The following is a 26,707-nucleotide window of genomic DNA, read 5'->3' as shown; positions in this document are numbered from 1 at the left end:
TTTCTTTTGTAGGCATGTGCCAGAAGGTTCCCTGAATGGAGAAAAAAGTCATATATAGCAATGTACAGAAGACATGCTAAAGTAGTGTCATAGTCCTGAAACCATTTACATTTTTAATGAATATTTGTCATTGCAAACACCTGTAATGTGTGTGCTGCCATACAAGCGTTTTAAAGAACGTTCACATTAACCCGCATAAACAACTAAACTACAATCAATTAACTTTAGGTGAGAGCAGCAATGCAGAGAAACCACAGAGGAAATAAAGTGCAGTTAGTGCTTCAGCCTCTGTGATGTGAGTAGATAAAATGACAGACAGGTTTTGCTATAATTGTGCTATGTCTTTGTTCTGTTTCCAGTTACATCATTCTTCTCCCTCAGGAATCCCTCAGACATGTTTTCTTTTTCCTTTTTTAAAATTTTAAACTGCATTGGAACAGTGAGAGTAATTTAAAATTCTTCTGTGTCTCTGCACTTGTCTGAGTCAGCAGAATACATCTAGGTCATATGTTCCCAAACAGCTCTGGTGCAGAATATCTTCTTTCCCTCCATGGGGACTGGGTAGATTCATTAAGGTACAGTCATCTTGTCTTTTTCTCTCTTCTTTGTCTTTGCAAGGCCTGAGTGAAAAATGTCTGAAAATCACCACTATTGTTTTTATTAAACCCAGATAAGACTCCTCGGAGCTGGCATCGTCTTCCACTATCACTGAATAATCAACTGACAAATAGAGGGAATGTATTGTCTCTTGGCTGCAACAAATCATAGAAGAATGAATAATTTTCTAATGTATGAAATTATGAATTGGGTAAATACTAGTTTTTACTTCTTCTTTCCTTTTTTAGAATGGCTGCAGCTCCTCCAAGTTACTGTTTTGTAGCCTTTCCCCCGTGTTCTAAAGACGGGCTGGTGGTGTTTGGAAAGAACTCTGCACGGCCTAGGGATGAAGTGCAGGAGGTGGTCTACTTTGCTGCTGCAACTCATGATCCGGGAAGTAAAGTTGAGGTAAGGGTAAAATTCACGTGGTGTGAAATGACTGTTACCAGAAGAAATGACTGCTGCTTTTTTCCTTGCCAGATTGTGCAATCCTTGTTCCCTTCACTAAGTAGGGAGGAGACAAGATTTTTGAAAGTCTTAGAAGTGAAACTCGGAATGTAACTTCTTAGTTTAACTGAGGAAAAATACACAACCTGTACTTTCTCCAGCAGACAGGCGGAACGGATCTCAGAGAGCTGCACTGTGTAGCCTATATGACAGGAGAATTGTAAGGATAAGCAGATGTGGAAGGGTAAAGAAAGGGGACAAATGAAACAAGACGGGAAGAGGGGTAAGTGTTTGGTGCAGGTGCGATGAAGAGACTGAGGCAGCAGAAGAGAAGGATTGGAGGGGGTAGCTGCTTGAGCAGAGGACCTGCATTCAACCTCTTCCCATTCCTGTGGCTGTGCAGAAGGCTGAGGACACTAGGCAGCCTGTGCCACGCTGGTATCTCCCCTCCCTGCCAGTCCTTTATGGATATCACAGTTGTTGCTTCCCTGAAAGAGATCCCAAGGCTAGTGCCATTTTCATCCTTCAAAGTGGGACCACTTCCAGATTTCAGAGGACTTGGTGCTGTTGGTCTTTGTAACAGCTAATGTTCTCCTGATTTGTTTTACTACTAACATGTACTGCAACTTGTGCATTATTAAGGGGTTTAATCTCAGATACAAAGAAAACCACCCCCCTCTCCAAAAGCACCAACTGCTGTTACTGCAGTGCTGTAGAGGTAGCACTGCAGTAGACCTGTGCTAGCATACAAAACGCAGGCATGATGATAAGACAAGAAGAAAACTTTCAGAGCAGTTTTTTTAAAGTTTCTTTTCACAGAACTGGAGAAAAAAAGTGTTGTTAATGTGGAGGAAGAAATTCTGAAAGCCGCTCTGGAGTCTTTGTTTTCTCAAAGGAGAATAATTTTTAAGAGCTTAATATTAGAGTACTTAATTATTTTGGGCTCTGCCCCGTATCTTATTCTTCAATGAGATTGTCATAACTTGCTCTAGGATGTAATTGAGCCATACATAATGTATTATGATTCCCTTTAGCACCCCATGATTAACCAGTTTAATGCCTTTTGTAGTTGCCTTTTGGAAACGGGGAATACAGTCACTATGCCTAGCACACCACATATTATAGTTATTCTGCTAAGCAGTGTCTGCAGGCCCCCTTAAATTGCACAATCTTTTTTTTTAATGGAGATAAAATTTGTTGTGGTATGATGAAGATACAATGTTAGACAAGAGACTGGAGTGGGCTAATGCCTTTTTTTTTTTTTCTTAAGTAGGGGCTTAAGCCCGAATTAGATGGTTACTTTGGTCTCTGCTAGTCTACGCTACTACGTAATTCTACATTAGCTACCCTAAAGTTTTGCAAGTACACTGATTTCCAAAAACATACAAGCTCTAGTAGCTTTGCACAGTCCTTTAGCAGTTTTCCCTCAGATAGATCTAAACATGGACTTACTTGCCAGTTTTTCTTTAAAAGTCATGATTTTTTGCACGTATATATTAAGTTAAACAAACAAGTCTAGCAAATATCAATATTGGTGAGTAATTATCTTTAGAAATTGTCCTTTACATTTTTCTGTTTTCTTTTAAGCTAGTCACTTCAAAGGTCTTTCAAAAAGTACAATAATCCTTTTTGTAGAAATTTTGAACGATCAAGTGCATCATTAAAAGTTCTACAGTCTAGGTTTTGGGCTGCTAGATTTGATTCTAGATTTTGCAGTTGTATAAACTTAAGGATGCTGATTAACGAGAAGATTGAAACTTCACGCATGGTAACTCTTCATGACAGCAGAACTGAAATAAGATCTTTCATTCTTGATAATTATCCAAAATGAATGTGTATTTCTTCTATTACAGGAACATGTCTAACACTGCTCTTGTCTCATGATAAATGCATACTTGCCTGTATGCAGAGCTTGGGCAAAAGCTGTGTGCTGTTAGTTGTACCTCTAAAAGTTGAGAAGAGCTTCAGAGGACTTGAATTCATCTGCTTCACATTTTTTAAGTAGCAGCCATAGATAAAGTCTAACCACCTTTCCAGCAAACTTACTGAGCTGTCAGACATAATTAGCTAATACAGGAGGTGAAGAGGAATATCAAAGCTTTTAGATGTAGCCTCTGACATGTGCAGAATTATTATTTTTTTCTTGGAAAACTGCGAATGATTCATCTAATGGTGTTTTTTTTTTTGTTGTTTTTTTTGCTACAGCTTTTCTTCTGTTATAAAATTAACTAAACAGGTCTTGAGGAAATTAAAGGTATGATATTTTACAAATTGAAAAATATGATTAAATAGCTCATGCTACTGTTTTTTTAGCCAATAATCCTTTGTGCCTCTGGCTAAACTTTCCTTTTCATTCATTCTTTTTTTTTTTTTTTCCCCTCCAAATGAACAGATTTCTCTCCAGTTCATATTGTACTTTTTGTAGTGTTGTATTGGCTTCTTATGCTAGATACATATTCTTTAACTTCACTGGGCAATGATGGCCAACTTCCTTTTCGTTATATTCTCTTCTTTGTAGGTAATGTCTATCCCTCTTTCAGTACTCTTCCATGACTGTCACTCACATTCTGAACTTCTTTAAAGAGGTGGTTTTGAACACACTTAGACCATGGGTAGTTTGTAAGACTCTCTCAAGAAGTCTGGATCCTGTTTGTCCTGTACTGCTCACATTTGCAACCGTGGTAATGCACAGTATAACCACACATGGCACTGTACTTCAGCCAGATTGTTGTTGTAAAGGAATGTATCAGGCTCTGCTCTCAGCCAGTGCGCCCTAAACAAGGAAAGATCGGTATTCAGTTAATACTGGGAGTCGTTTTAAGTTTGGTCTTTGTGGCACAATCTACCAGACAGTAACCCTGCAGCTAACTCATCAGCATAATTCCTTTCCTGCATGTCAGCAGGTTCCCAAGGCCCTGTACAAAAGGGCTTTTCATCAAGGTCTGTTCTCTGTGTGTGTGTGTGTGTGTGTGTGACAACTTTCTCAAAACTTTGCTCTTGTTTTGCATTGTTACTTTGCAGTTGCAAATGCTTATCAGCACTCTTGCTTGTTGTAGTGGTCAGTCTAGGAAATACGTGTGTGCAGGTGAAAAGTTGCTCCCTTACGCGTAAATAGGGACCTTTTCTGAATCTCTCTACTAAAAGTAAGTATGGTTTTTTTTCTCCAGATGTGGATTGTCTCATGTATTGGTTAGAATTTGTGTTGTGTCAGTGTTAAGATACAAGGCCCTCTGCTTTATTTTTAAGGTAGATTTTCCTGACTAGATTTCTCTTGTTCTCTGGTAATCTGCTACTTGCTACGGTTTTCTTCCTCCTGAAGAATTCTTGGGCTTTTTGGGGGGCTTTTTTTTTTCCTTTTAGATCAACCATCCTTCGTTCTAACCTGGCCCTTTATCCAATTTGAAAATTGTCATGGTTGCTTGCTAGAGCATAGAGCTGTAAAAGCTTTTCTACCTTGATAGTGTGCAACTTTTTATGGAGGAAGGGAGTGGGGAAAGGGAAAAGAATGGCCTACAACCAAGTCTATTGCATTGTCAAAAATGCAGAGTTTTCTAATGGTATTGAATATTGGTATTGACCACTCTTCTGGGCTTAAAGCCAGCCCTCTGTGGGGTAGGAAGAATTTTGTGTTCTCTAAAACTTCATGGCACAGTTATGGCTTAAAGGATTTTTTGTTTTATTTTCTCTTTTTAATAGTTTTTATTCATTTATTATTATTTTTAAGGATACAGTCCTTGTTCCCTTTGCTCTGAGTTTTCAGAGGAGCAGTATGTTTTTGCTGTGCATTACACTGAGTACTGCAGACATAAAAATTCACCTGAAGTTAACTGAGGGGTCTCTGTTTGATGTTGCAAGATAGATACAAACTTGGAAAGTAGATTCTGGCTGCATTAAAGTTGGCTTCGCGTTACCTGAAGGTATTTTACTCTGGTATTTGTAACATAATCACCAGGCATCGTGCCAGTGCTGCAGTTTAGTTCTGCTATACTTTGATTCCCTCTTACGCTAGCTGTATGGTTTATCTGCATTATACCTGGGAGTAAGATGTTTAAAATCTGGTAATAGTAGCCAAGCAGCAGCTGAATCTACTGCGAACTTTCTCTTTGGGAAGCCTCCAAATCAGAATGACAGTGCAGCACTTACAGTCACGTCACTGCAGCTGGGAACTTGAACCTGGGCATCCTGGCGTCACACCTCCATGGGTAAGTGCTGGCCAGTTGGAGACCTTAAACAAACATAGCATTGTCTGTGCCGATGATAAAACTTTTCATTTACTCTGTGTAGATGCAAAAAGTTGTAGTCTAAAGGCTTCCAGTTCAGAGATGGTTTAGGAAATTGCTTTTTCTTGTTTCTCAGCTGAGCCCCAGTGTCTCTCTGTGTAAGCAGCCTCTCATGACAGGCAGTCAGACAGCTTAGCTCAGCCCACCTTGTTTAAGCTAACCTTTCCACTTCACACAAAGATAGAGGGGAGGCACTGTGCAGGCAGACATCAACTAATAAAAGAGAGAAAGTGGTTGCTGCCTTCAGCAGGGTCTGTTGCTTGGCTAATGTGAGCTTTTTCTCTGTTCTGCTTCATTGCACGCCGCTGGCCTTTAAACTAATGTGCTTGACTTTGCTTTGTAGCACAACGCACAGGCCGGCAGCAGTTCAGAGGTAGAAGCCATAATCTCTTGGATGCTTCTGCCTTCTCAAAGCCTCTTTTTTACTGGAGGAGTGCTGTTGCTTTGCTCCCTCTTGATACCAAAGCAAAACTGGTTAGCTTGAGCTATGCTTTTTTTTTTTTCAAAATTTTTTAATCTATTTTTTTAATAACTGGAACAGAGAGGAAGAGGGGGGAGAGTGCTGGAACCATGTTTGAGGGGCAGTAAAAACCATCTATCCTGTCTTGACTCAGAGCGTTTACTGGTGGCAGAAAAATGTGCGAGTTTCAAAGTGGTCAGCCAAAGGAATCAATAGTAGGATATCAGTGAATTCCAAGGATATCTCTGTGATGGGCTTTTTGTGGCTTCATTAAAATCTGTTTCTTACCAGTTTTAAAAAATAAAATTAATAAGCTTTGTCCTGATTTCAGTTTTATTTTTACTCAGAACCCAGGGGAGTGCTAGGTTTGTAACTTACAAAAACAAGAGATGAATTCTTGACTGCTAAATCAGCTCTGACAGCTGATGTCTCCAGAGTGCTCTGAGCCTTGGGTGCCTTGCTGCACTCAGTGGTATTTTGTGTGTTTAACAACTTTTATATTTCGTTTTGTTGTGCTCATTTCCATAGCGTGGCTCAATGCCTGAGGCTCCTTGGTGGCTCTGCAGAGTAGGTCAGAGTGTGCGTACTTCTACTCTTTGGGAGCAGAACAGTTCAGCTTGTTCTAGCTTCTCTAAATCTTTTCTAGGATAAAATCTATCATTTGTAGTCTTCAAGTTTTAGTGTTGTTTTTTAAGACACTGCTAGAGATGAGAGGCACACAGATGCAAATGTTACAGTTATTGGTTGTAATGAATAGAAAAAGCAAGGAACAATATGCAAATATTGAAGTCTATGTAAAGTGTATTAGTATCGTAAGAACAGTTTTTCCCTCTTTATAATAGGAGGTAAGAGGTACTCTTCTGGCAGAAGTTTTTGTTCTGTATTTGTACACTTAGCAAATGCTGCTGGTGTTTTTTACCTGGCTACAACACGAGGTTGCAAGTACTAGCAGAGAGTGTGTTTGTGAGGATAGATAGCTGAGGATTTGTCATGCCACCCAAGAGACTTACGGTCGCAGTTCTGTTCTGACTGTGCAACTGCTAGAGCTGACTACTTCAGGTGTGCCCACGCTAGATTTATCCCAGTCCCCTCCACTCCGTGTGGGTGCAAAGGGACAGAGAATGGCAGTAAACATTAGGGGGGCGCTTAAGGGGTGGTGTAAAATTCTCCACGTGTCTTCTCTTATATGCTTACAGTGCTGCTCAGCGCGTAAGTGCAGGTGGTGGTAACAGTGTCAGCTAGACACGTTTTTTGTCTTCCGTGCTATTGCTTGCATATTTCTGTTTTCAGAGGGTGGTTATTGCCACCTCTTTAGCTCTATTGAGTTTGTTCTTGTAAATAAGCAGCAAAAGAATTACCTGTAAAACACACTGCCAGGTACACCCACAGGAGATGCTCTGATGGGCTTTCTTGACCAACCATGTCCTAGCTTTCCAGTCCTCCATTTTTGCTGTTTTTGCCATCCCCCTCTAGGAGGGGTTGAAAAGCAGTCAAGGTGCAACTTCTCTTAACTGCAACTTCTCTAGTTACTGCAACAGCACAGAGATCTTGCTTCTTTTCAAATATGTGCTATGGTACAGCAGTGCTTGAAGTAGTTAAGCAAAGAGTTAACTCCAAGTTAGAGCCTGGATCCGATGAGGGGGTGGTGTGGGGGAGCCTTTCTGTAATTCTGTAATCTAGAATCTTACGGACTTTCTTCAAAGATCATTTTTCTAAAGCGTTCACTCACTATTGCCTTTGTTACCCAGGGCTGAAGCCTATGTGATTTCCCTGATGCTTTGTAATGACCTGGCTGACAGTGCTAGGAATCAGGCTCCTGCAGCCCGAGTACAGTAGAAGCTGCACAATAGTTTCTTTTCATTAATGAAAGGAGAAATCTCTTGTGCCTACAACTGTCATGTTTGCGTTTGGAATACCTCCAACATCTCTGGATGCCCTAGCTAGGGTGGGAGGCACAGTTGTGCCTTGTGCTATGTTTAGAACTGCCTTGATACAATTCTGCTCTTGATGCTGCGAAATAAAGGAAATGTCATTAGTATCCAGCCTGCTCAGCTCTCCTTAGAGGTGTTGGCTGCATCTCTTGCACATGAAGCCTGTCCTTAACTTCCTTATTTCCCAGTGGGAACCTCCTGTCACAGAGCACAATGGCAGTTCTGCTGCTTTCAGGACTGGAGCTCGAGCAGATCAGTGGAGCCTGACAGCACTCACCAGCAGCCGTGGCCACCAAATGTAGCAGTGGTACTCTTCCCATTTTTAGCATGCATGCTCTAAGAAAATTGTTAGCGTTAGGAAATCCTGAGGCTGGATGCTTTGGGAATTTTAAAGAAGGGATTGGCAGCAGGCAGAATCACAGCAGTGCCTTATGTCTGTTTGATTTGTCATTGCCTAGTTTGGCACAGCTCGTGTTTTAACAGGCTGCTATACCACTGCGCAGAGAGATGTGCCAGATCGGTGGGGTGCAGGAGAGGCGCTAGGGAGGTAGTGGTTTGGGCTTGTTTTTTGAAATCTCTTCGCCTAAGCTCCCAGTTCTGAAGATCTAGTGGCCACTGTTTTTTTTATTTTATTTTTTTTTGGTGGATATTGTTCTTCTTCCCCGCTATTTTTTTCCATGTCTGAGCTGTTAAAAGTAAACGCTCTGATTTCTGTGGAATAGAATGGTTGTCGCACTGCAAATCCAGCAAGCGGTTTCAGTTGACCTACCTTTGTGATTGATGTGTCTTGGATCCAGGTGAATAGCCTGGCTCCTTTGTTTCCCGCATCTTATTTCTAGCGTGAAGATATTCCTTTATCCAGAAAATAGTTTTCTGATATTACTTTAAGAGGGAAATGGAGTTATGATGGGTGAGAGTTTTTAAGTTTAAAATGAACAATCTATTGTCATACCTAGACCCTACATATTAAAAAAAAATAAAAATCCACAAAATTCATACTGTTATTAACAAATATGAACCAAGCTCCTGCATTTATACATCTGTCCTATTGACTGCCTACTTCTCTGCTTACTGGAATAAATAATTCTAAATGGAAGGTAAAATATCATCAGGGACTTTTCATTCCTGTCCGTAACCATGGCAAAGGATAGTTGAACACGTGTCACGTGAATGTTAGTTTCACAATGCTGTGCCATCTACTGTCAGATTGGCATAGCTTTCTGTTGTTTGGGTCTTCTAAGACAATTTATATATATAAGGCGTGAACATTTGTACATGTGTTATTGTACAGAAGCTGAAAGTAACATGAAAATATGGCCTGTGTTTGCTGGCTGTGGGGTGAGGGATGTGAAGAGTCAATACAGGAGGTGACAGCAGCATCCTGGTGGTTTGCTGTTGCATTAGCTCTCAGCTGCCCTCAGACAGTTGCCTTCATTACAGACTGAGATGTTTCCAAATGAAAGAGGCACCTGGAGAGGCCTCTGGATGTTTTCTGTCCTGATTACATAGTTACAAAGCAAAAGCACTTTTTTCTTTTTTTCAGAATGTTCTGGATCCTTCCAGCAGGAGCAAACAACTTCCTCTTTCCTGTTCATTGACTGCTGCTGTTGATAATAAAATCTTTACAGTGAATAGCAACTCTGGAAATGCTTGGCTTTGGGATGAAGCCCCAAGTAATAGGTGTTTGATGGGCAGGTAGAGCCAGAATAGGATGATTTGCAAAGAAAATCTTTCAGTTGGTTTTTTTTTTTTTTTTTTAGCCTAGTGTTTTCATCATTTTTCCTTCTAGAAAAATCAAAGCCACAGTTTGCGAGGTTGTATAATAGGGCTATTCAGACAGCGAATGCTGTGCAAGTGTGTTTTATGGAGTACTGAAGTCTCCTCCATACTGCCTCCAGGTTTTTGCTTTCTTCTCTAGAGCTGAGGTTCATGTCCTGTATGGCTCTGCAGGATGGCTCCAACGTGCTGCCCACCTATGAGATGCAGGGATACAGAACTTGTGCTGTGCACGGGTGGAGGTCTCCCTGCCTGCAGACCTGTCTCCTGATATCTGGTCCTGTCATGTCTTCATGTGTAATCTGGAAAGGTGCTCAGCCTCTTTTCCTGCTGCTGCAGCTCTGTGTCCTCCTTTGCACATCCAAGAAATACTGTTGTTCTCCGCTCACTTGTGCGTGCGTGAAGTGCATTTCCAAACAGCAGTGACCTATAGCTTTGGAAAAAAAAAAATGCAGAGAATGTCAAAAATGAGATTTACTTGCTGACAGCTCAAATGGAGAAGGGGGAGCTTTGATAAGAAACGGCTGCTCTCTGACACGGCTTGGCTGGAAAACAAACAAAGGGTGAACTGCACAATGTTTTTATTACACGGATCTTCGTACCTGGCTAGTGCCAGATCTTGTTGCACTTCAATTGATTATGATTCTGCATCTACAAAAACATAGTGTATTACTTATAAACAATTTGTATCCTAGCCTGATCAAACATAAGGGATTTTCTCCAAAAATACAGCGGATAAGTCTCTGTCAGGGTCTTAACTGCCTACGCCAAAAATAAAAATTAAGCATATGGAAAAAGGGAAAAGGGGAGCGTGTCCCTAATCTATTTTTAATTCCTAAGAATGGAAAGGTTTTCCTTTCTTTTGAGATATATATCCTTCATGAGAAATCATCCTATTATTTCACCTGTAACTTTCCTGGTTTTAGGGAATACCAGGAGTTTGATTTGTTAGCACACAATTCCTAGTGAAGGCAGCAAGCTGATTGCTGGTGTCCTTGCATGGTCATAGAGTAAAGGACTGTAAAAAATAGCGTCTTTGATCAAAAATGGTCTGTTATACATTTTAATTGCATGCTAGACTACTTCTATACAAGTCATTTTTCAAGATGGGAGGCTGAAGATGATTGTGCTGTGTAATCCTTAGAGGGGAAAGCCAGGTTAGAGAAAAATAGCTTCTCACCGTTAGTAATCTTGGGCAGATTCCTTTGACTTTAGGTTTTGTTGTAGACACGGTATGTATTTTCATGGCGAGCAACTTCTAGTTCACAAGTTCATTCTGCTTATCCTTCTCACTTTGCTAAGTCTGGACAAATATTCCTGCAGAATGGTACAAATTACTTCCTGTGAGGATGATGTTACACCAGGAATGCTAGACACTAAAAACTGTCTCATAAATATGACAGACGGCTTCAGTTTCCTCAAATGAAAAATCTGTGGTCCTTGAAGAACTTGGTGTGACCTCAGGAGTAAAAATTTAAAGCCCATTTCTTTGGCTTGTACAAGTCAATGATCTAACGATGGATCATGCTCTCTTCCATGCTGCCTGGGAAAACAGTGCTTGTTTTTATGTCCCAGAGCAAGAGAAAAGTTGTTATATGTGAAAGATAATGAATGATTTCTTTCTTCCTTGCAGTTTCAGTGGCTTTTGTGCAGCCTTCCTCTGTATCTTTGACTTGTCAGAATATATCCATAGACGTCTGATTACAGTAGACCATTTAAAATAGCAGAGACATCAGTTTTAAGCAAAAACAATGCCCGTGTTTTTCTTCCTGTGACTGTTTATCCACTGAACACTTTCAAGTCTTGATCTTTTTCTGCCAGCACTCTCAGACCAGGGCAGCTGCAGGGAAAGCACCAAGGGAGAGGGGGACGCCTTCTAGTGTAATTTTTCCAGTTACTGTCATTACACCATATACCTAATAAACTACAGGAGATTGCATTTAGGTGAGATGATGGTTTGATGTTGTTTTGCACATAACATGGTCTGTTTCTCTATGGTAACAGCACAGTCCATCTAGTGCAGTTTTCCACAGATTCTAGCACTTGGATTCTGCATGACTGTTTGAAACCTGCAGCTAGCTATCAAACTAGATGTATTCTCCCAGTCTTTTGCAGTATCAAGATGTGAAGGTTCAAACACGACAAATATTGTTTTAAAAAAGTCTACCTCTTGACTAGGAGTAGGGGAATTTTTTAATGACGTGTATCCTGTCTCTGCAGTAAATCTTGTGTTACTTTAGTCATAACATTAAATGAAGTGCTTGCAAATGTTTTGCTTTTTCTCTTTCCCAATGCAGTGCACGTATATTGAGATTGAGCAGGTGCCGAAGACTCATGCTGTGGTGCTGAGCAGGCCCTCCTGGCTTTGGGGGGCGGAAATGGGAGCTAATGAGCATGGAGTTTGTGTAGCTAATGAAGCCGTTGTGACCAGAGAACCAGCTTCTGAATCGGAAGCCTTGCTTGGAATGGATCTTGTCAGGTGGGTGGCTTGCTGAACTGTGACCATCATTTTAAGTGCCAAAGGTTGTGATGATGATGATGACAGGTAATGGCTTTGTGGCGTTGGCATTAGGAGATTTTAAAACAAAAGGCATCAGCTGAGTTAACACTTCAAAGCACTTGGGATCTGAAGTTGGCTGCCAAGTATGTGCTACTTCATTCTAATGTGAGTTCACTAAACATACCTTGTCTACCTACTCTACTGTCTAGCAGTGGCTATTTTGACAGGATAAGAGAAACGATTACATTGTTAGTTAGAAACTGCTAACTGATTTGTAGCATCAGACTGCTGATGCGCCCTTCATTCTCCCTCACTTTAAAACAGCCTACTCTGACCTAAAAAGCTTATCCTGGGCTTGTAGCCAACTGTAGTCATAAACAAACTACTATGCGTCGCTTCAGCCCATGCATTCCAATGCAAACCATTGCCCTTATTTAAATGCTGGCAAACAAAGCTCCGTGGAAGTCTGTTCACTGAAGGCTGTCTGCCTGAAACACTTGTGCTGTGCTGTAAGTTTCAGCCTGCATGCTGATGTTGCAGTAAAGAGAATTTAAAGAAGGGTTAGATGGGGGAAGAAAGCTGAAAATGGAAGAACAAGAGAAAAGAGTGCAAGCTTATCAAAAGGAAAAGGGAAAAAATGTCAATCAATTTCAGACCCAGTGGTCCTGCTGAAATTTTCCATAGGACACCTAATGAGCAGGCTAAACCACTTTCAAAAGTATTGTCATTTTTCTTGGTTTACTGAAAGATAGGAGAGGTTCTGGATAACCGGAAAAGATTAAATGTTGTGGCTATGCCTAAAAGTGTTGAAAAGAGCTGTGGTTATAGACCAGCTTAACCTCAGTTCCTGAAGGGGAAAAAAGCCACTTAAATATCAAGGAGATGACATATGTCCGATACTGACTGTTAGTCATGAAAAACTCCGTCAAACCATTCTACTTTACCCTTGTAATGGGGTAACAAATTTTATGGATAAAGGCTAGGAAATAGATACTTTGACTTTTAAGAGAGCATTAAAACCTCAGAAGGTATTCTCATACGTAAGCTCGGAATCATGACTTAGCTGAAATTGCTGCTAGGTGTATAGCTGCCTGAAACTGTAAATGTAAATGTTCTAACTCTAATGATGTCTCTGCAGAAACACAGTATCGGGTTCCAGCTACCATAAATCAAGAGGAATGTGAGCCAGTCGGAGAGAATGCAGTGAAAATGGGAAATATGATCAGACATCTAGAGAATCTGATCAATATGAAGATCATGAGGGAATTGGGGTTATGGTTCTCTCTGTTATTTTTTTCTAAATTCTGTGTTACTCAAGGAATCTACAGAGAAGCTGTACGTAAGAGGACTAGTGAGTTTAATTGCATCAAGGGAGACTGAACAGACTGGGGAGCTTTTTAAGAAAATGTAAGACAAGCTTTTGACAAGAGAAGGGATACGTTAGGTGATTTTTCAAGCTCCACCTTAATTTTTCCTCTCCTTCTACCATTCGTTTACAATTTTAACAAGCCATTGTTTTAGGTGCAGCGTTCTGCATATTTTGGTTACACTTACTGCAGTCTCAGAGTACTGTTTAACGTTAGAGTATATATGTGACCCAGCAGCTCTAGGTTTACCCATGCTAATAAATTAGGATATATTAAAATCATAAACAACCAGCGATTCTCACCTGTAGATACTACCTTCCCTCTCTTCATTCTTATTTGCAGAAGAAAATTGTTGATAGCTCAAAAGCAGAGAGTGCTTGAGGCAAGGAGAACTAGAGATGTTGCGGGCTACCATCTGTCTCATGCGGCAGCCAAAATGGTTCTTCCTCTTGCCGCAAAGACTTGGCCAGTGGCATTAAGCTTACTTGTTTTGGATGACCTCATAGAATAAAGAGAGCCATCAAGTACAAAATCAATCATGTAGGCTGCGATGAAGCAGCTGGCACCAGTTCTGCCTCTTTTTACCCATCTGCAGAAATGGTTAGCTGTGACACACAGGATTTATTGGAATGAAAATTAACTGGGGAGTTTTAAGCCTAAGTAAGAAATGCACACGTCTGCTGGCTCAGCTTTTTTCACACCTGTGTGTGTGTTGGACTTTGGCATCTATGTCAGATCTTAGCTGAGGGATGAAGACTAACACTGTGTGCATGCATGGCTTTAAATGCTTGCAAAAGAAACTAAAAGCTTTACACTTTGAAACATGTTCTTCAGAGCAGGCATAAGAGTTGTCAACCCAAGAACATCATTCAAGTAGTAGAATCAAATTTTGCTTGAATGCTAAGACTCCCCTGAGACTTAGCTTCTGCATTCTCTTAAAGCTATTATTCTTTTCTGTAGGGAAGACATTCTTTCTCTTTGAACTTGTATGGAATTGTCACTTTCCAGTTAGGATTTAAAATCCAGCCAACACGGGCAAAGGCTGAATCCATCCAACAAAGGCAAAGGGTGTTGTGAGAGCAGGTGATGTTAAACAGGCCAGAGGCATCTCGTAGCTTTCTCGTATAATTCTGAAGTACGAATGGTTGTTGAAATTTGAAATTGAAAATTTATCTTAAAACCTCATAGATGAAGCATTCTTTTGTTTTCAAAAGGAAATATGCATTCCACAAAGTTCTTAGCTTGTTTAGTAACTGGCTGCCGACTTAATGACTGAAAACCGTGTTACCTAGTATACTGCTGCATGTGAGGATTAAGACAGATATCTGTGGATTTTTAGCTAGATAGTGTCACAGCACAGCATGTCAGAACATAACGGTGATACTTAAGAAATGGATGACGTTTGTGTGATTGACTTGAGGGGCAGAAGTTGGTCCTACTACATACCAGCTTCTCCCTATCCCAGTTTATCTAAGTGGAAAACGTGAAGCTAGTCACAACAGACGGAAATATTGAAAGAAAATTGGTTCCAGCACAAATTCCGAAGAGACACACTGTAAATGGAGATGTAAAGTTGAAAAGCCTATGATAATTTTTTGACAACCTTAAAATATGCTGGGGTGGGTTATTGAAGGCACTGAGACACTAGATTGTACTAAATCACTTAAATTTCCTTAATGAATAATTCAAGCTATCCAATCTGGGTGTGAAACATCCTAAAACTTTTTTATGGTGTCCCTTGAAAGGTTTTAAATTAAATTTCAAAACAAACAAACAAACAAAAGCAACCATGATACTGAGAATAAAGAAACCAGAGTAGAAAATAAAAGCAGCACTGATCTGGTTCTAAAATGAATAACTTAAAGACCTCACTGTTACATGTCTGTTTGAATCTGTTTTACCCTTTTCATGTAGACTTGGCCTAGAAAGAGGTGCAACTGCTAGAGAAGCGTTGGATGTAATAGTTGCCCTGTTGGAAGAGCATGGACAAGGAGGGAATTACTATGAAGATGGGAGTTCGTGCCATGCTTTCCAAAGTGCGTTTTTGATTGTGGACAGAAACGAAGCCTGGATACTGGAGACTTCTGGAAAGTACTGGGCAGCAGAAAAAATCACAGGTCAGTTCATCACACACAGCAAGCCTCTTTTATAATCAGTAGCTGTAATTATAAAGAATTGTCTTGGAAAAATTGGTCTTATAGTAGTGTGTTCAAGTAACTAACTGATTTATGCAAGCGTTCGATTAAACCATCAGTGTCAATTTTCTTTTATGTTTGTACTACTTCTAGCTTTTAAGTGCTTATTTGCATTGGTTAATGTAGCCAGGTTCTGTGAAGTTGAAGAGTATGTTACCTGTACACAGCATAAGTTATATAATAATATTATGTTTAAACTTGTATCTTTAGTAAGTGTTGTATTTTCCCAGAGTTATTTACTCTTTGGAATATGTCAAGAATCTTTTTAGTGGAGTTAATGTATAAATTATTACTTACAAATCTAAAATATTGAGAGGCTAGGATAAGCACTGATAGCTTTGAGAAAAGGACTTAGATGTAGGTCTTAAATTGAATGGTCTGCTCCTGGTTGCTTCACTTCACTATTTCTCCACATATCCACTTTTCTTATCTAATACTGCAAAACGATAGTTTTATTCTCTTTAGTAGGTAGTTTCTTCTTCTGTATGTGTAAATCCAGAGCTCAAAAGTGACTTGTAAATTTCCGTGGCTTGGTGGCTGGACTTGCTTTAAAACTGTGTCAGAATATGTGCTCTGCCTTTATATACTATGATTATCTAAGGCATATAGTTATTGTAATCTGGGTTATTGTTTTCAGTTTTGAAGGAATTTTTATTTTCATAAGAGTAGGGCTTTTTAAAACTTGCACACATTTGAATGAATTAAAAGATGCAAATAGTAAGAGGATTTTTACCATCTCTGCTTTGAGATCCATTTAATTCTTTTTTTATTACTCCTTCATTGAAAGTAGGAGGTAACAGATACGGGAAGGAGGGAGGCTTAACTTTTTGAGTGTACCAAAGCAAAGAAATAACTCCAGGCTGTGGAATGTTGTGCGATGGCCTATTGTCAGTTCGTACCATCAAATATGAATTGGCTTACCTTTGCAGGGATGATGTTTTGCCAAGCAAAGCTTGCATTTTAAGGATACCTGTAAAATGGAGGAAGTCTTCTAGCACAAACGGATACCAAACCTAGAGCAGGGGAGACTGATAATGCTGTCCTGATAAAATCCAAATTTTTGAAAACCGTCAGCTCCTGAGGTTTCTAGGGCTATGAGATGGCAGCCTTTCCTCTTCTGTTGACCTGCCTGGCTGCTGTTTGACGTGTTTTTTACTTAGTCTTTTTAACTGCATCAGCAATATATAACCTTCACGTGCTTCTTAGCAAATAAACTGTCGACATCATCTGCAGCTTGCAGCTTTTTGAAATGATATTGTAGCTCCGTTCTCATTTTTACCAGCATTTTTCTCTTCTGGAGGCCCCTGTAAGCAACAGGTTAAACTGACTAGTTTCCATCTCCTGCAGCCTGCTGAGGCTTCCAGGAGGAGAGAGGATGCTGCTGGCTGCGTAAGAACTTTGCATTTCATACTTTGTTCAGGAGGTTCTGTTTTTCAACCATAAGCATGCCTCTTAAGCTTTCAGATGAACACACAAAGGTTAAAACAGGGCAAGTATGTCATTTCCCAGCAGTGTGAAGGAAATTTTTTTCCTGACCCTCCTGAGAATTTTTCTTTTCCTAATATTACAGTTCTGTAAAGCTTATAGTGAATGTTTATCAAGCAACTTTTTGACAGTAATTTAAGGATAAACACTTTAAAAATCCGTCCTATTGAAGGCAGAACAGAGAATAATTTGCATGATAAACTTGTCTTTTTTTCACGGGGATCAAAACCATGCAATACTATTTCACACAAGTTATTAAATGTAATAATTAAAGGGCTTTTAATGAATAGTTTGGCTAGCTTGATATGAACACAAATATTCCTATCTCTCAAGTCAAGAAAGTTCTCTGTAAGGTATGCTGTTTGAAAGTGTGAATCAGACCAAACTGTCAGTGAGCCTGTAGTATAAATCAGAATTGAGGGACAGCAACTTTCCTTCAGACTGATGCACAGAACTTCCTACTGTAAGTTCTTCCTCATTATTTAAATTGCATGCATGGGACGTTAGCAGGGCAAGCTTTTGTGGAAGGCAGTATTAATAATTTTCAGAAATACTGCTTTGGTTTCTGTTTAAGAAAAAACTTGTGCCAAATTCCAGAATCTGGTCTTATTTTAGTTTGCATATTTACTTTATCAGCTCTTTCCCTGGCTTCCAATGCATTTACTTTATCCTCTCCGAGGAATATCTGCAGCAGCCACTGTTAGTCATGCTGTAGATATATGGATATAAGCACTGCGGTGTTTTTGAGAAAAGCAAATTAAAAAAAAAAGCAACAAACATTTTAATATCCTTTGAAGCTTGTTTGCACTTTCCTTTTACTTCATGCCATTTTAAAATTTAAGATTAAAAATGAACTTCTTTAACTTAAGCCTATCTTTTGATGCTTACATTAAAATTGTTTTTCAATTGGGAAGCTTAAAGTAATCAGTAAGCTTTTTAAAACATTTTCCAAATTAAATTATTGGTTTTGGGGGGCAAGGAGGGTTCATTAATCTAAATGCAGCCAGGCTGAAATATAGTTTGAAATCAAATTAGACCTCAAATCTTGTTGCAGCGGTGGAATACACCACTGGAGAAAATGTAAGGCTGGCATCTTCTCAGTGTTTTAAGTCTACCTTCTGGAATTGGGAGATCTCTTACTTCAGAATGTGTGAGGTACAGAGGAATTGTGAAACTATTGTCTTACTAAATAACACTATTAATCACGTGGTAGTGTAACTACCTAAATAGGGTACAGAGAACCAAGCTCTGCAACGTGAATGGTGACTCTGTGTATGTGTAGTTTTGTGGTTGTGTTAAATGTACATCCTAACTGATGGTTTAATTTGTCTCCTAATTGCAATTACTTTGTTCTTCTAGCTTCTCCCATAAGAACTGTATTAATGCTTTCTTCTAATTCGTGGCTCTTTCTGTAGAGGGAGTGAAATGCATTTGCAATCAGCTTTCATTAACTACAAAAATTGATGCTGAACATCCTGAACTGAGGAATTACGTGAGAAGTCAAGGCTGGTGGAATGAAGACACAGACTTCAATTTTTCTGAAGTGTTTTCTCTCTCTGATGACCATTTAGCCTGCTGTTCTGGCAGGGAGAGCCTGGAAAAGCAAGGTGGTATGTACGAATCATTTTTCTGCATGTGCAGCAGGATTCGTAGTCACTGTTACCTCCTTTCCACCACTCTGTCCAGAACTACAAGTGGTTGAGGAGAATACCTACTTCTAATTGTAAACCATGTGGAAAGGAAGACCAGAACTGAAGACTGCTCCTAAACTTACCACAGTTTAGGCTGAAACTCCTAATGTCCTTCACAAGTTTGTTTCAAATCATGATGCCAGTTAAAAAATAACTTACTTTACTGTTGTTTTAGTGTGCTTGATGTGCCACGACATTTGTTTTTCGGTACAAATATAATGGCCCTACCTAACACTATAAATATAGTATTAAAAAAAATGCCTTTGTGTATGAAAGCTTGATCTCAGCGGATGCTACGTTTTGGGAGGTTTGCTTAGGCTTTTGGGGAAAGAATTCAGATGATAGATTAAGAAGAGAAATGCTATTCAGTTGCAAACTGAAGTCCTTTTTTCATTGTTGAGCAGAACAAAGTTACCAGAACAGACAGTGTGCCAACTGCCTTCAGTCATAGGAAGGGTTTATTTCCACACCAAAATTAATGACTGTAGCTGGCTAAAATAGCTGGAATATGACAAGCCTGCAGGAGTGCTGCTCTTCATGAAAAATGGTACAAATTATCTTTATAAAAAGCCATGTACTAAAAATGTGAATTTGTTATATTTATTAGCATTTTCATGTATTGGCAAATGTCGAGAAGAGTGTAGAGATGAAATGCTTATTGCAATGTTCCTGCTAACATTATAGAATTATTTGGAGCATAGTTGGTGTATAAGATGCCGATAAAAACAAGCGTGAAGGGCCGTAAGTGAAAGGTCTTAATAAACCTGGATTATAGCACTGGAAGGCCCGAGGATCTTGACGGACAGATGGCTATGGCTGCAGATTGCAGACCTGCTGGGCCATTCCATGTCTCCTGGTGGACTGGGGCACTCATGCATGGAAGGGAGAGGCTTAGGAAGCTGCTGTGGAAAGAAGCCCTACCTGTCAGGGAACAGTGCAAGGTAACGTGGAGGTGCCTTGGGGAGACAGTTGTGATAAGACACATGCAGGAAGTACCATGATAATAGGGGATTCTTGCAGGTCATGGTTTGGGGAAAGATCTCCTTGTCTAGGTCTGCTGCTGCAAGATGCAAGGAGTGTGAGATGAGGGTTCAAAGTTTTGACTGAGACTAATGGAAACAGAGGAGAAGTAGAAGATCAGGGTGCTACCGTTGTGCCTGGACTTGGGTAGGGGTAGCATCTTAGAGGAAAATGGGTATTTTATGCAGGTAGTCTGTTCACAGTGATTGCTGAAGCAGTATTACAGAGATGATGGCCTTCTTCCTTAAAAATATCTTTTTAATGAGATTTCTCCCTATCTAGTAATTGTACTGCCTAATTAATGCTCCCTACTGTTCTCTTTTACTAGTAGGCAAGCTCATTCTGCTTTATATTGTTGAAAACAGAAACTGTTAACTGAAATTTGCTCATGCTAAGTGTTGCTGGTCATATTATGTCAGAGCCCATTCAGGCTAAAGCCCTTCCATGGGGTCCAAGCCACCAAACACTTGGGAATTTTTTTCCCTTCCTATAGGTGATGTTTCTGCACAAACTATGATTGATGTGCTGCGTGACAAGGATAGTGGCGTCTGTGTGGACTCTGAATCTTTCCTTACTACAGCTAGCATAGTGTCTGTTCTGCCTCAGGACCCTAGTTTTCCCTGTGTTCATTACTTCACTGGCACGCCGGACCCTTCAAGGTAAGCTACAGCACTGGGGGTCCCCTGGGTACAGAGTAGATGGTGGGTGGAAAGATATTAAACAAGCCTTGAGAACTGGAATTGAATAAAGAAGCATCTATATGCCATCTAGTCCTGTTTTCCAGAGACCTTTTGAGCCATACCAACAAAATTCTCAAAACAGAAAGCTGAGGGAAGCCATAGGGTTGTTCTGAACCCTAGAAAAATCCTGAATTATGAATGTGACACAAAGGCAACTTGAGAAATAATTATTGTCACTTCATGGTAGCTAATAGGAAGGTCCACTTTACTGCACTTCCTTTCCTACAAAAGCCAACGTAGAATTATTTCCTTCATTTACAGAATAGACAAGACATGTGCTGTCTGTTTTGTATTAAGAGCTCTCATTGACTGAAACTACTTCTTGCTGCCGAAGGGGCTCTTTGCTGCCTCCTCTACAAGTCACCTTGGGCTGAGAGAAGAAGGAATGTGTTAGAGGGGCACCGGGTCAAGAGAAGATGTGGCTATGGCCGGAACACCACTGTGCCTGTCTAACAGAGAGGCTCGTTAATGCAGTTTCCAAGTTTCCAGGCTAAGGCAGGCAGGATGGGAAAGATCAGTACTACCTTCAGTAGTTGGTGGTGTGCAGTCTGACGGTCCTGTGTTACTGAATTGCATCTGGCTGCAAGTCTGAATGGACACCACTGGGTTGAATGGCCAGATTTGGAATCTTGCCTGAATTCAGAGCTTCTAGAGTAAGCACAATTTAGGGAGGACCCAGAAAGTACTGCTCCAAAGTGATTGTTTGGCAGCTGGATTCTTGTTGAGACAGTAAGTTCTTGGACCATTTCAGTCACCTCTCTTGGACAGGTGGGTGTAAAATTGCAACAAGTAAAGTGCCTAGCTAGCAGAGAGGGGTGTGTGCCCTAGGTAGCCTTGTATGGCATCAGGAAGTTGAGCAGAACAACTGCAACCCTCAGTTACCCCAAATATCTTTCATTGGAGGGACAATTTCCGTTTCTTTAATGATGTCTTCTCTAGTTGAAAGCATCTGAGAACATGAGGGAACTCATGGGCCAGATCATCAGAGAACTAATGAATTATCTTGTGTTTTAAACAGAATCCACATGGGATTCACAGAAATTAAACTAAACAGTTGCAGTTATTCAGGAGATCTGCTACTTGAACTGAGGTAAAGAAGTTATGGGGAGAAGAAAACGGTGCCCATAGGAGTGGTAGTAAGCATCAGGTGCTAACAAGTGCTACAGAAGTCATCCTTACCAAAGGGACTTCTCACCACCGTGCATTATGCAAGTCAGACACTCAGGATTAAGAAAGAAATTTAAGCTTGCTTTCCAGAACTTTTCTTTAACATGATGCAAATTGTTTGGGATAAAATGGAGCAAGGCTTCAAATTGTTTTGGTGGGATTTCTTTCCTTTTAAAAGAACGAAAGTCTGGCTGTAAAAATAACTTCAGAGGCCTTTCTTGTTTTATTTTATACTCTAATGTATTAAAAAAAAAAAGCATTATTTTAACTGCAGGTAGAGAGTCATACTGACTCTTAGTCAGCAAAGCTTCATGACAGTGATGGATCATGTAGCAGCAATGAACCCGCTGACTGTATGCAGGCAGCAGTTATTAGCATATTTTTGCAGAAGTCTTGCACTTCTGGCAGCTGGAATGCAGGGTACAGTTTTGATGTGCATCTAAAAGGGAAGGCAGTTTCTCCGTGCATTTGAGAATACCTCCTCCTCTCAGATTCTCAGGAATGAAGATCCTGGGTAGTTGGTTTTATTTATTTCTCCCCTCTCTCTGGAGTTCAGATCCAAATTTAATACTGAAACTGCTTGAGATGTGTCACAATATTAGGAGCTGTGTCTTTTTTTTTCCCACCTAACATAAAATTCTTCAGTGTTGCTGGTCATGTGCCAAATCCTCTGATACCGAGCGAGCTGTGTCCCTGCTCCACACAAATGTGTATGTGTGATTTTAATGGAAATTACGTCTGAGGGAAAATGAGAGGTGGCTATGTGAACAGAGGAGAAAAAGCTGATGTGAGGCTGAATGCTGAGGTTTGTTCAACAAAAAGTTGGAGAGGAAAATACAGTGCTACTGTAGCAGAAATGCCATGAAGGAGACCAAAGAAATCTTTAGGTAAAATGGGGTAATGCAGTTTTACAATAATTGGCAAACCTACATTTCTTTTTAAAGCATGGAGATGCATTTTGCTTCTGAGCAGTACCAACTCCCTAACCTAGTTTGTGGATGGTGTAGAGGGATTACCTATGCTTTCTCATATCTGTTTTAAAGTAGCCTGGTGAACATTTGAATCATGTATATAAAATCTGTCTGATTACTACCAGCAGTAATTCTCCTTTCTTTCAGGTCCATATTTAAACCCTTTATTTTTGTTGATGACGTAAAATTAGTACCAAAAGTCCAGTCCCCTTCTTTTGGTGATGATGATCCTGCTAAAAAGATACCTCGATTCCAGGAGAAACCTGATCGCAGGCATGAATTGTACAAGGCACACGAATGGGCCCGGTCTCTTCTTGAGAGTGATCAGGTAAGAACTGTGGGACCTGAGAACTTCATAATCTTGCGGAGATTTCCTTAAACCTATCTGCTGATAATGGCTTAGTTTGAGATAGGGCACCACGAAGGTTTTACACTCCACTCTCCTCATTTCTTAAAACAGTTCCGATGTGAATTTAGAATACCAGCTATCTTTGCGTTGTATAATGGTGTCTGGATATTTAGGGAGGAGGAAGTAAAACAGAGAGAGGGATCACCAGGTCACGCCAGCCATGCTGGTGTTGGTATTTCAGGCAAGTTGTGGAAGACCCACATAGTCATGCTGTACGTTCCTTCACAGAGGACTTATTTTTCTGCAGTTTTCCTCTGCAGCAGGGTCAGCTTTGCATATTTACATAGGTCAGGGTCTTGATAAGATCATAACAGCGTTCATTCAAACCTGTTCGTTAAGGATTAAGGAAATAGTGGTAACCTCTGCCAGTATGATCTTTATTTAAATGTAGTTTTGGCTAGATATAGTTTTAATCTCTTGGAATGGTTCAATTTAAACTCTGTGGCCTCTGTGGTAGTACTGACTCAATATACAGCTGTCTTCCATAGCATTCAGTTAAGTCTGTTACCTAGAGAGGAGTATATTAGTATCCTGTGAACTCTTCCCTATTAAAATAAAGCGTGGCACCAAAAGTTGTGTTAAAAAGGAAATGTACTTTCAGTGAAGTTTCATGCTATGGTAACTGAACACCTAAGAGTCTAAAGCTTACCTGAGGTGCCCTGCTCTTTCTGCACAAATGGCAGTATAAATCCTGGAAGGCTCTGAACCATCACTCATTCTAAACAGCTTTTGTTTCTGGAATTCAATTTTGAAAGCTGCAGGCAAAACAAACAGAATGTCTCCATTTAATAAAAAAAAAAAAAAAAAAAAAAAAAAAAGGGGGCTGGGGGGAAGACTTCAAGTAACTTCTGGATAAAACAAAATGACACCTTCTTCAGGAGTGTACTTCCTGCCCAGAAACATGAAGAGAAGTAAGCCAGAATAACACATGAAGCCTTTCCTGCTCTCTGGATTCTTACTGCTGTCATATTATGCATCATTTCAGATGATCTAATGATCATCTTGTAGGTGATGATCTGAGGGATACACATGCGCACACCATGATCTGTACAATCGTCAGGGCTTCTGGTCACATCGGCTTCTTCTCACATAGATTTGTTCACTGGTTTGTAAGCTTAAGAACTTGCTTTACTTCTTTCTCATGTGTATAACCTTTTCCTCTATCCATCTTTCACCTCATCTTTCTTCTATGCTTTGAACTTAGCAGCTGCTTCTTGGTTATTGTTTGTAATGCACAAAGTGTCCAGCACTGTTCTTTTTAGCCTTTGACCATCCACAAAGGGTATTAACAGAAACTGTTTTTTATTTAAAAAGGCTTTTATTTTCAAAAATTCTTGAAAAGATCTTTGCAACAGAAGAGAACGGTAAATACTTTAATGAGCTGGTTTACTGGTTAATTCAGTTTGATTATTTCATGCATTTAGGATAAGGGCCAGAAACTGATGAGGATTATGTTAGACCTCGAAAAACAAGGCTTAGAAGCAATGGAAGATATCCTTACTCGTACAGAGATTCTGGATCCTGCTGAAGTAGTGGATCTTTTCTATGACTGTGTTGACACAGAACTAAAGTTCTTCAAATGAAGTAAGCAAACATTTTAATTCTTTAGATGCTGAGTTTCTGGTGCCAGGTGTCAGTGAACACGTAATGTTGGATCCAATTCTGATCACCCTCTTCTTTTAGACAAAGTTAAGGGTGTTCAGAATTAGGTCCAAAGCCACCTCTCCACTTCAGTGCATCTGACTGAATTGCCTCAAGACCCTTTCCCCTATATTACATTGCAGACATTCATATATTTTTTTTCAATTTCACTGTTGCGTGGAATGGATTTTAAACCAATTTTATCTCGTTTCAGCTACAGTGGCTACTGTTAGCCTTTTCACAGGAAGACTGCAGAGTTCTTCAAGCCTTGAAAGAAAGTCTCCACACTTGTGAATTTGCAGGAAAAACATTTCTAGAGGAAAAAATGTTACTTGCTAGCTATATCTGGTTAACAAATTGCTTTCCTTTGTCCAATCTTGTGGCGTTCCTGTTTGTGTATGTATATAGTGAAAGGAGAAAATCACTGACTGGTCCAATTACTGTGTGCATGCTGGCTAATTTAGTACAGAATGTTTAAATATGTATGTTGGGCAACCAATTAAAGCAAAGATTAACTTCATCAGGATAACTACCATATTGTCATTGAAAGCAATCTGTTTTTTTCCTCTGTTGCTCAGGTCTAGGCTTGCAGCAAAGCTGACTTGCATTTTTCTCTTCTTGCTAATTCATACAAAGAATGGTAGAGTTGAAATCCCAGTTTTGAGGGGAGGCAGGAAGGTAAGTCCTGCTTCTTGACCTTGCTGTACTGGTCTTGTACTGGTGTATCTGGTAACAGTGGCTCAGCATCTGGCATTGTGCCTGTGCAAATGACCAGAATTGGGTTCCCCCGGATAAGTTTTGCCTTTGCCTGCTCCCAGCTTCGGAAACTTTGTGTGTTTTTAATGTACCTGGCTACTGCCCTAGTGCCAAGTACTGCAATGCAGAGCCAGGCTGAATGCCTAAGACATGTGCACACAACCGATTGGCTCTTAAGACACCATTGTTAAGGTGTTGTATTTATATACAAGCTATAAATTTGGAATATTTTTGTGGGAAGAGATTGATCAAAAACCGTCTGTTCTCCCTCTTTCTGCCTTGTAATGGGGAACTGCTACTGGTGATCTCAGTGATGAGTGTACACGGCTGATGAACCCATTAAGTACCCCTGGCTTACTGATGGGCCTGGTTAAGTTTAGAAATGGGCGTCTTATGCTTCCTTCCATGACGTGCAGTTCTGCAGCGTGCTTGAGACTTGGCAGTCTTACAGACAGACCTACCTTTTGTGTATTTTCTTCTTCTAGAAGTGAGACGGGGCAAATATTTTAAGAATTAAACCAGTAAACACTGTTTCCTGTGTCATATTAAGACAGTTAATTTAACAGGAGTGACAGAAAAGTCCATGTTTTTAATAAATAGAAGTTAGTATATGGGGTTAAAATTCTTCACTGTTCAGGGAAGGGGATAGTGATGAACCAGACTTTTGTACTAAAAAACAAAAAGCTCCTCAGGATGCAGAAACACCACAAGTTGAAACTGAAATTAAGGAAACTGCAATATTGACACACTGTCTTCACTGATTTACTTTATTATTTTTAAAAATTGTTCTATTCATTACCTTGGTATTGACTTATATGACAACTGACAATCGGAGGAGAAAAGTGTGTCCTTTTTCACTTGCACAAAACAAACGTTAAGACAGTGTCTCATATGGCCTACATAATTATCTTCCCCTTCACACTGTAATCCTCCCAGGCTCTATTATAGGAACAGCTCTACTTGGCCAGGTCTTTATCCCTCATTTCAACTTCTGTGCCTCTGTATTGTAAAACTGGAGACAAGGGAAGGAGAAAATAGGCAAGTAAACCTAAAACTTCTTTCTTCCTGGGTAGAGTAGAGACTGCAAGGAGCACAATTAATTTCAGTGAGTATTGCAGTGGATGAAGAACATGAAAGAACAACATGCTGACAACTCAAGTAAATGGATTTCCCATGAAATCCACTTGTGGGTGCTTTGAATGAAGATACTCCTAATCAAAGTACCCTTAACACACACATACCAAGCTGAACTTCAAAGCTGCTTCTATAGCTGT

The 26,707-nt window shown here is 40.0% G+C and overlaps 1 protein-coding gene across 1 annotated transcript; it reads left to right on the top strand.

Annotated features, from left to right (window-relative positions):
* Positions 1 to 846: 846 nt before the first annotated feature.
* On the top strand, positions 847 to 25,147 carry SCRN1 (secernin 1). Its single transcript, XM_035556486.2, has 8 exons — positions 847 to 1,005; positions 11,789 to 11,970; positions 15,273 to 15,475; positions 18,454 to 18,648; positions 20,243 to 20,408; positions 22,775 to 22,955; positions 24,461 to 24,620; positions 24,892 to 25,147. Exons 1-7 carry the CDS (start codon positions 847 to 849, stop codon positions 24,617 to 24,619), a joined length of 1,245 nt encoding a protein of 414 aa, XP_035412379.1. The 3' UTR covers position 24,620; positions 24,892 to 25,147.
* Positions 25,148 to 26,707: the final 1,560 nt, after the last annotated feature.

The sequence above is a fragment of the Cygnus atratus genome, chromosome 2 (genome assembly GCF_013377495.2).
Source record: "Cygnus atratus isolate AKBS03 ecotype Queensland, Australia chromosome 2, CAtr_DNAZoo_HiC_assembly, whole genome shotgun sequence".
Lineage (NCBI taxonomy): Eukaryota > Metazoa > Chordata > Aves > Anseriformes > Anatidae > Cygnus > Cygnus atratus.
This window is presented reverse-complemented; position numbering and strand designations above follow the sequence as displayed.

What these genes read in the sequence shown, in the direction of transcription:
- SCRN1 (XM_035556486.2), top strand. Translation starts at nt 847, where the DNA reads ATGGCTGCAGCTCCTCCAAGTTACTGTTTTGTAGCCTTTCCCCCGTGT. An exon ending in ATCCGGGAAGTAAAGTTGAG is followed by an intron (nt 1,006 to 11,788) that starts GTAAGGGTAAAA and finishes TTCCCAATGCAG; the next exon opens with TGCACGTATATTGAGATTGA. An exon ending in GGCACGCCGGACCCTTCAAG is followed by an intron (nt 20,409 to 22,774) that starts GTAAGCTACAGC and finishes CCTTTCTTTCAG; the next exon opens with GTCCATATTTAAACCCTTTA.